Here is a 10,226-nt window from a genome sequence, read left to right on the forward strand (position 1 = left end):
GACACTGTTGGGTGCTTACTTAACAACTATTCCCTCTTTCTCCTCTGAAACAGAACTCCTATTTTGCTTGGGCATGACTCATAATTAATGAACTGTGGCAATTCCATTTTCTTTTGTCAGTGACTGGTCTGCAATGGGCATGTGACCATTTTCTGGCCAATAAGGGAGATTCAATGGTGGCGGGGGGGGGGTAGTCTGGGAAAGATTTTTCTCCTTCATAAAAATGGGAGCAGGGGTGCCTTTTCCTCCCTTCCTGCTTGTACAGTGACCTCTGAGGATGTGATTTCTGGAGCTGTGGCAGCCGCATTGCAATCTAGAGATGACAAGCCTGGAGATAAAAGCCAACATGAACGTGATGTTAGAGAGCAGGCACAAAAAAGAGCTTGGGTCCTTAATGATATGATTGTGCTGCTGAACTAACCCCGAGACTACTTTCATCTGAACCTCACGTTAAAGATGTAATAAATAACCCAATGCTTTAAGCTACTGTTAGATGTTCTATTCCTTGTGGCCAAAATCTGGGCAGGGAAGGTGTTTTCCCAGAACTGCTGCAAAAATAAATGAGGTGGAGGTTATCACGACTTCATCCAGGAATCTGTTAATGTAGGTAGTAGTTCAGAAAAAAATACTCCAGCTTTGCCTCAGATCTGGGTAAATCTGAGCAATCCACATGATGTCTGTGCTAGGTATTTTCTCTTTTTCTCTCCAGATGGGCTGCTTCCTCTTCTCTGTGTGATTGACTGATAGGGACTGCTTCAAAAGGCTCTCTTGCCCTCTGGCTCCTGGTTGGATTTGGTTATTGGGATGTACCAGCAGGAGGATGGAGGAGGGAGGTGAGAGATAAATCCTCCAGCTTTGTCCTTGGGTGATTACTTAGGCTGACTGCATCCCTGACTGAAGGTCACAGGCTCCTGTCAGGCTGCCCTTTCTGTGATGAGTTTTGGTAATGTTCCCTCCCCTTGCTTCTATAGCTCTAGGTGCTTATAGCCCCAGGGTTCCACATTTCTCTTGTGGTTTCCCACACCCTGTCTACCATTTGTTTCCTGCCTAGGCCCTGACTGATACAATGGTGTGAACAAAATCACTGCTGCTGTTGAAGCTTGGGCCAGTTTATCTGAGATGTGTTGAGATACTGTGGAGTTATTCATAGTTTAAATAAGGGCTTTCCCCAACCATTAAAAGGAGACAGGAGACTACATAAATAAGTGTCATACTGCAAAAGTGAAAGTATCATAGCTCAGAGAAAACACTTTCCACCTGAGGACAAGGTATCAGAGAAGGCGACCTGGAAGAGATGGCATTTGGGCTGAGGATGGATAGAATTGTTTTAAATACAAAGACAGGGGAGAGTGTGAGCCAAGTCAGGGAGGAGAGAAAGCTCAAGACCTGTCTGTGAAAAATTAGTGTTGGAAGGGATCTAAGATGTCCTTTATTCACTGTTAGTTCTCGCTCCACCTCCTTTACAGGTGAGTTAAACTTGAAACTGAGATTTGGTGAAGGTCAAACAGCAAGTAAGCAGCTTTCCAGGACTCCAGCCCAGGTCTGCTAGCTACTAGGCTGGTTCCTAATCCACCTCTACCCCACCCCATCCTACCTCATCTCAAGCAGTCTTACTTGTCAGTCTCTCCTGTTAGACTGTGACCTCCTAGAAAGCAGGACCTCCGTTTTCTTCATCCCTGAACCCCAGTATCTAGCACAATGTCTGATAAAGTCATCCTACTCCTCAGCTACTAAAGGGTAAGAAGTACCCACCCCCTGTCAGGCACTACACTGATGTTTTATATGTACCTCATGTAATCTTCACAACTTGGAAGGGTATAATTATCTCCACTTATCAGCCGAGGATGCCGTGGCTCAGAGAGGTTGTTTAATATGCATGAGGTCACACAGCAGCAGTATGCAGGACTCTATTTTACCTTCCATCAACCAGACTCCGGAGTCCTTGCCTCAATGGGCGTTCAATAACTTCCGCTGAAGAAATGAACGAACGAGAAACATCTACTCATTGTAAGTGGTCGGCTGTAACTGGCCACCCCGAGGCTCCGCCACCTCTGCCTTGGGACTCAGCACGTCGTCCCCCCTTCAAAGTACACCCGCTTTTCTCTGTGCCCGGTGCAGGCTTCCAAGCTCCTCCCCTCACTCCGCCCGGCTTGCCAGCCACGCCTCCACCTCGGGATGTTCGGTTGCTCTTCCTATCCGAGTTTTCTCCTGGCTCCGGCCGCCGCACGGAGGGCCTCTCTCAGCCGTGCAATCTGGAGCCGTTCCCTCTCCCCAGCCCCTCCTTTCTCCCTCCCTCACTCTTCAAACTTCTTTTTTCCACCCTCTTTAAACTTCAGTCATCCTAGTGCCCGCCTCCTCCATTCTCACTAACCAATCGGTGGTTCTCGTTCTCGTCAAGGGTCCGCCTCCTGCCCGCCGGGGACCAATCCCCAGCGAGGGAGTCGAGTGAGGGGCCCGTTCCCAAGTGCCTGGCCTGTGACGGCAGCGCGCCGGGCGCCGCGCGGCGGGGGGGGGCGGGGCTCTGGATGAGGGATGGGCGAGGGCGGGGGGAAGGGAAGAGGGAGGAGGAGGAGGTTGCGGCGGGTTTGAAAGCGGCAGTTTCCTGGCAGCTTGGGCAGGCGTTGGTCTCAGCGCTCCAGCTCCGCAGCGGCCACGATCGATCCTGCTACGGGTTTACGCGCGCTTCTGCGCGCCCCCGACGGATTTTTCCCGTTCCGGCTCTTCCCCCTTTACCTCCCCGCCCCCCTGCTTCTGCCTTTCCCGCCGCTCCGGCGCGGAGACCGGGGGCCAGCAGTCGGCTGTGACCCCGCCCGAAACCCCTCTGGAGCCGCCCGGGGACAATCCCCTTCTCTTTTCTTCAGCCTAACCCGGCTGGCCCTCGCGGACCCCGGCCAACCCCGGGGAGCGCCGCCGGGCGGGGCGTCCGAGGGGCGTCTCGGGGCTTGGAACGGCCCGGCCCCCAGCGGGCTGTGGTCGGGGGGGGGGCGCCGGAGCGGCGAGGCCCCCCTCTCCGGGCTGCGCGGGCCGCCCGGGGCCCCCAGGGTGAGAGGGGGCCGGAGCGGCGCCCCCGGCGCCCGCGCGGGGTCTCCCCCATGGTGCAGCGGGGTTCGGGATGTCGAAGACGCTGAAGAAGAAGAAGCACTGGCTCAGCAAGGTGCAGGAGTGCGCGGTGTCCTGGGCCGGGCCCCCGGGCGACTTGGGCGCCGAGATCCGGGGCGGCGCGGAGCGCGGCGAGTTCCCCTACCTGGGGCGGCTCCGCGAGGAGCCAGGCGGGGGCACCTGCTGCGTCGTCTCGGGCAAGGCGCCCAGCCCGGGGGATGTGCTGCTGGAGGTGAACGGGACGCCTGTCAGCGGGCTCACCAACCGGGACACCCTGGCTGTCATCCGCCACTTCCGCGAACCCATCCGTCTCAAGACTGTGAAGCCAGGTATGCCAGCCCTGCCTTTCTGTCGCGGGGTGGGGGGAGTCCGGGGTGGGCGTCTGGGGAGCGGCGGCCCCACCCCACCGCTTGTCGTCCGGGGTAATCTTAGACCTCCTGGGTGTGCCGGGCTCCCTGTCGAGGGGGAGGGGTGGCGGTGGTGATTCCCATTTTGCCGGTAGGAAAACTGAGCTCTGGCTTGGCCGGGCTGCTCTGCTAGCTGTCACAGGATTGCCACCAGAAGCTGGGTTTCCTTAATTTGTAGCTCCATCTCCCACCGCAGTTTTTGACTAGAGGAGAAAACCAGCCCTTTTCTCCTCTCCTTTGTGGAAGAGGTCCTCAGGATTGTAGCATTTTCTTTGGAACAGTCTTAGCGCATTTTGTAATAGGGGAAAAGATCTTTACTACTAAGGCACTTGGTGCCAAGGTTACCACCTAGTGTACCTGGGAGAGCTTAGCTGCTTCAGTGTTTCTTGCACACTAGCAATACCTCCGAGCTGACAGCCTAACTCTTGTCAGCCCAGGTGGTTCAGGTGTCTGGGTACCGATGGTGTGCAATATGCGATTTGTGGCAGAATGGTGTGTTCTTGCAGGGAGCTGTTGAATAGTCTGGCTTTCCAAAGAAGACCTAGGTGCCTCCTAGGAGTAAAATCTTTTGTAAATCTTTGATTTTACGGGATTTTGTTGAAGTGGTGGGTTGCAAAGGCCCCTGTTGCCCAGGTGTCTTTTATGCCAGTAAAACCTGCTGCAGAGCTTGTTACGTTTATGGCATACTTGCCACTTTCAGAGCATTGATCAGACTGCGTACAGTGGTATCTGATAGGAGGTAATAGCCCTCATGTGTTTGTTGTTGACAGCATCGCTGGTGGTTTCACCATTGGCAGAATGTGATTCTGTTTCCTGAGATGTTTGTAGGGGAGAGAATTATGACTACGACGTTAATAGAAATCAAACTATTTTTTCTGAATGTGTTCTACTGAATATATAGTGCATCAAAATATAATGGTCTGCTTAATTATGACTTGGGCTAGAAAAATCAGTCCATCTCTACACTGCAAAATGCTAGAAAATTCTGGAGAAAAATTTAACATGTTGTCTCCCTCACATTTTTTTTTTTCTTTCTCAGCAGCTCACTTTAGAAATATCTCTGGTAGTCCTTAGGCTTAATGGGAACTGATGGTTGTGCTGCAATATCCATATGTGTGTGTATTGTGGATGTATACACATACACACTCACGTGTCCCTGCAATCTTAAGATTTTCTGCATATGGTCTATTCCATCACATTCATTTTAAGCTTATGGGTTTATGTGAGGTTTTCTTTTTATTATTAATTTTAAAAACTTTGGCAGACTTCAAACATCTTTTTCTGTATATTATATATTTTTTGAATTAAAAAATTCTTTCTTAATTCAAACTTTTAGAGCCATATGTGAAGGGTAGAGGAAAGGCTTTGGGGGCTCTAATTCAGCCAGTCAGGCACTCTCTGTAATATGCAAAATATTATATATACAGCATTACTGGTCTAAGTGCGATTTAGTTCAAATCCCATGAGTTAGGGAGTAATGAGAACATTTGTATCATTGCTTTGTGTTTTGTTTTGATTAGTTGGGGGCATATACGAGAATATAACTTATTTTCAAAAATAGTTTAAAAGATGATAGAGGAGGAAGTTGATATATTCTCAAGTTATTGTGATTCTTTTAGAAGACTGGGAAAATGTGTCTTTCATTGATATTAGTCTGGTCCGCATGTTATTCATTTTCTCAGCCTTTATATAAAATTTAAGAAAATAATTTAACGTTTAGAGTGTATTCAGTGATGTTACTTAACTGTGTTAAAAAAAAAAAAAGCCCCAAAATGTAGTTGACGTTTTTGTAGTAATAAAAATTTTCCCTCTTGCATACTGTCCTATTTTAAATGTTTAGCCAAAATAAAGTGTACTGGGTAGAACACATTTTGTAATCAATAATAAAAGTTCTGAATAGTACACCTATTTTTTAAAGATACACTCTGCTTCAGTAATTTCTAAAGGATACCACTATATGTCATCTGAGACTAATATTCTTGTTTCTAAGCAAGTTGTTGATTTCTTTGAAAAATAGCATTCTTTGTTTCTTAATAGCCTCATGTTAGGCATTATATTAAATTGTTTCTTAAATGGCTTTACATAAACAACATTTGCTATAAAGTAGCAACATTTTTGCAGGTTTAAGCACATGACTTTAAATATTAGAAACTAAGAACTTGAAGAGGTTATTTGTAAAACTTTGAGTGTGATTTTAAACAGCATATATATTATCTCCAGAGGAGACAAAGATTTTATACTGTTGGGATTAAATTTGAAAAGTATGAAAATACAGAGTAAGGGAATTTAAAAAGGAACTTGCCCTGCACATTCGAGGTTTTTTTCCTCTCCTTTTATCTAAACTTTGTGGGAGAAATGGATTTTTCAGTTTAATAAGGTATTTTAAAGTGTACTTATTAGCACTCTGTCTCTTGTCTTGATTAATAACTCTTTATTAAATTATAGTTATAACATGCCATTTAGAAACTAGCACAGTGCAAGAGTAGATTCAGCCATTTCTGTAAGATGTATTATTAGTGGGGAGTGACCTCATGTTGTCTTCTGACAGAGTCCATGGTGGAAGGATGAGCTGGACTGTAGGGCATGACTGGTGTAGCACCGTTTCTTTCTTGATTTCTCCTTTCATCTAGTAGATGTTAAAGGGAGCTCAGCCAAAGCCAGTACCCTCACCCAGATGATTTAACAAGGGTTCTTTCTGGTAGTGACTATCTTTCGCTTTGATTCGGGGTTTTATTTATTTATTTTCTTTTGTTCTAATCTTTAATGGAGATTTGAAAATAACTCTTTAAAATATGGTTCCTAATCTGAGGCTTTTGTGAGAGAATTAGGAAATTTCTCATTGAATTCTTATTATTAATGTGGTACTTAGCATTCAGTACTTTCCTGCTCCACCTAATTCTTGGCTCAAATTGTCACCTGTTTGTTAATTACAACCTTGTCATTTATTTTTCTGCAAGAGAAAAGTTTTCACTTGAATTTGAACTTTGTATGTTCCCTGTAGTAAAGGAAGATGAACTTTGGACCTCTGGTGGAATTGTTTCATGATATAGTCCTGTGACCAGGATTAGTTTCTTGATTTTACTTCAGAGTATATTTTTAAACAATTTCTATTCTGATTAATGATAGAAGCAGTTAATTTTATTCTAAAATTCCCCAAACTATGATTGTGCAGAGTTTTATGGAATATTTGCTTCATATACCTTAAACACACATTTTCAGCGGTTGTAAATTACGTGGACTTTATTCCAGAGATTAAGTATTGATACAGTAATTATATGAAGTCCTTGTCTACTGCTTTATGCACATAGTGCATTTGCTACCCTGTCTGATACTATATCTAGAGATAAAAATCATGAGGAACAATCTTTCAGTTTGTTTAAACAAAAGCTAATTTGAATCTTGTTTAATGTTAATTAAATGTAGGTAAAAGTCTTCACCGCTGACTCTGAGACATCCAGTTTATAAGGGAATTTTGTTAAAATGAGCACATTCCTAGAAATACTTTGCCCATTGGTGAAGAAACATTACAAAATGCTTTCAAGTAAGGATTTTTTTTTTAACATCTTTATTTAGGTAAGGATGTTTATGTTATGCCAATCATGAATAACTCTACCCCTTTATTCTCTTAACTTTTGGATCTTTTTATTACTCTTTTTGGTTTAGTGGGTTATTTGGGACTTGTGGTGAGTTCTTTTTAGGTGGTTGTAACATTTAAAGAAGGGAAGGGTGAGAGAAATTGCTAGCCTCGGAGGTTGGCAATACAAAAAAATTCTCTATACCTTTTCTTAAACAATAGAAACAAGAGACTGGGTGAGGCAGTCCCTTTGTTAGGGAAAATAGTATCAAATTTTGATAAACCTTAAATTTGAAACTTTCCTGCTTTTTGAAAGTTTGGTAACAATTTTTGGGGTCTCAAGTAGGTTTTAATAACTCAAGGTTTGGGTTCTGGACTCTATTCATTGGCACCTTCAATTGAGATGACTATTGGGCTTATACCACAGTGGCAGAACAAACAAACTCTTAACATTTGGCTCTTTCACTTTTCAAATCATTTTTATTTTATTCAGTTTAATGCTAAAACTGATCTTTATGAACACATAACTCTGTGTTCCTGAGGAATATAAATTGTTTTTCTTCTGAGATCTTGGGATGCACTTCATAAAACCTCTCGTTATGAGACACATTTCAGTGTTGTTTTTTTTTTTTCTTCTGGTCTTTATACACACACACACGCACACACACACACACACACGCATATATGGTAAAACAAATCTCCATTTGTTCAAGTATCTGACTTATGAAGTCAATGCATAATCTCAGGTGAATAGTTTCATATAATGTGTTTACTATATAACCCCTAAGTGTTCATACATTTTGTGGGCGCTTAGTGTTTGGGGAGTGTGTTGCAGGAGAACTTCATTTTTATGAACCACTTCAATATTACCCACCAGTTTCAAACTCTGCCAATTTCCAAGTCAGTTTTTGGTTGGTTTTGATTCGACAAAGGATAACTTTTGGTGTTGAAGACTAGAACTGTGTCTTCTATAATTAGTTTTGTTTCTCTTCTACAATTTTGAGAAATAATCTCCTTGCAATACTACATTTTGGTAGGGAGAATGAATGCCATTAATTTAAAACTGTTCTTAAGGGTAAGATTTTCAGTAGCTCGGAGTCTGGTGTCGTGAGAGATTTGTTTGTGGGGGAAGAGAGGCAAGTTCGTTGCTCTTCTTGAACAAATATTATTCGGAATGTTTTCCCAAAAGTGTTTATTTTACTTTATAAAGAGAAAAAATAAAAGTTCTATTACTGGCGCACATTCATTCCCTTCTCAAACATTTAGTGGTGAACCCACTGTGTGAGCTAGCACTGGCGATATAAAGACATAAAATATAAAAATGAGTCAGAAATGGCCTCTGTTTTCAGGAAGCTCTCAATTTAATTGGGAGCTTCATGATTCATTGGCAAGCAATACCTGTAGTAAGGATTTTACCTTTTTCACTTTTCTCCCAGTACTTAAACAAAACTCTTTAAAAAAATTTTTTTTTATTTTAACATCTTTATTGGAGTATAATTGCCTTACAATGGTATGTTAGTTTCAGCTTCACAACAAAATGAATCAGTTATATATATACATATGTTCCCATATTTCTTCCCTCTTGCATCTCCCTCCCTCCCACCCTCCCTATCCCACGCCTCTAGGTGGTCACAAAGCACAGAGCTGATCTCCCTGTGCTATGTGGCTGCTTCCCACTAGCTATCTACCTTACGTTTGGTAGTGTATATATGTCCAGTACTTAAACAAAACTCTTTAAGTAAGTTTTAGTATGAATTTTGGCAGAAACTGGGATAATTAATTGGCTGTTCAGCATGCTGTTCTAAAAAGTGGTGTGGAGTTGCATCTTGGAGAGAAAGGGTGCTCAAGTCATGACAAAAAAGAGGGAAATCAAATATAAACAAAATTATCTTTTGAAAAGTTCTCAAGCTTAAATTGCCCTTAAAATACATTGTATCTGTGTTCTATTTACAGTGTATTTTACAATACAATTTTGTATTTTATACATTGTGTTTGTATTGTACCATTTTTAGGATGAGTCCTACATGCCTGCTTTTCCACCTGTGCTGGAACCAATTGCTATATGTTTGTTGAACACCGGATGAAGTATTTTGCTTGCATTAAAGAGTTACGTTTTACAAAAAATACCTATCTTTTAATTCGGAGAAATTATCCTCACCTGGGTACGCATAGTGAGTTATAGAAGTTAAATGTGTACGTGAAGTGAAAGAAAGGGTTCATATTCTTTTTTATGTCTTGTTAGAGTCTTTACCACCAGCGCTTATTTTCTGACTTGGATAGTTGGGGAGGGGGTTATGAAGAGTTTTGAACTCAGCCTGGCTTTGAAAGATGGATATCTTGGTTGAGTGGAATTAAGATCCTCTCAGTAGTAGGTAAGAAGCAGAGGAGGAGCAAAACATGGGGCAGGAATGTTCAGTACAGAAAGGTCTACAGTATAGTCCATATCAGGAGTTTTTGTGTGTGTTTCATGTGTGTAAAAGCACAAAACCCACATTATAGAATAATTGGAAAATACAGGGAATTTTGTTTAAATTGTTTAAATGTGTAGGTAGTTCTGTTATGAATTGTCTCCTATAAGTTTTTTTTTTTTTTAATTAGAACTTGAAATGTTTTTTCTTCTATAAATAATGCTGGTAAGGAGCTTAATGCTATTGAGAGACTCAGTAAGGAATATAGAGGGTTAAACTTTTCTGTTATAGTTTATTTGGGGTTTGGGGTTTTTAATATTGTGTAATGGGAATTGGAAAGATATTTTGCTTCAGATTTAATAATTAGGATGCATTCTGTTTAGCAGCTTTCCTTCTTCCCGTCTTGGGTATGCAATATGAACAGTAACTGATCTACTTAATTACAAATTTCTGGCATCTTAGACCCTTTGCTGTATTTTTTTGCAGAGAATTTTAAACACATAATTATTTTTCTTGCTTCAGGGAAGTTTGTGAGAGGTAACCTTGTATCTCATTGTTGTTCTGATTGGGAATTACATGTGACTGTGAAAAATGGGATTTCACTATACATGATGACATTTAACAGAAGTACTTTTATGAAATGAAAGTACTCCAAAAGGGAGGAAAAATAAGCATTTCTGAACGTAAATAGAACTGTGTTAAATTGGCTTTGTTTTTTATAGCTTAGATTTCAGCAGG

General features: G+C 42.4%; 1 protein-coding gene across 2 annotated transcripts in view; it reads left to right on the top strand.

The window, feature by feature from the left end:
• Window positions 1-2,931: 2,931 nt before the first annotated feature.
• Window positions 2,932-10,226, top strand: part of MAGI3 (membrane associated guanylate kinase, WW and PDZ domain containing 3) — a 265,324-nt gene continuing 258,029 nt past the window's right edge. The window contains exon 1 of one of the 2 annotated variants that reach the window (XM_007462468.1): window positions 2,932-3,428. In XM_007462468.1, the coding sequence (XP_007462530.1) occupies window positions 3,113-3,428 (316 nt within the window). In that variant the 5' untranslated portion in view covers window positions 2,932-3,112. The remainder of the gene's footprint in view (window positions 3,429-10,226) is intronic. The other variant, XM_007462467.1, reaches the window with a different exon arrangement.

This window comes from Lipotes vexillifer, unplaced genomic scaffold (genome assembly GCF_000442215.2).
Source record: "Lipotes vexillifer unplaced genomic scaffold, Lipotes_vexillifer_v1.1 scaffold1029, whole genome shotgun sequence".
Taxonomy (NCBI): domain Eukaryota; kingdom Metazoa; phylum Chordata; class Mammalia; order Artiodactyla; family Lipotidae; genus Lipotes; species Lipotes vexillifer.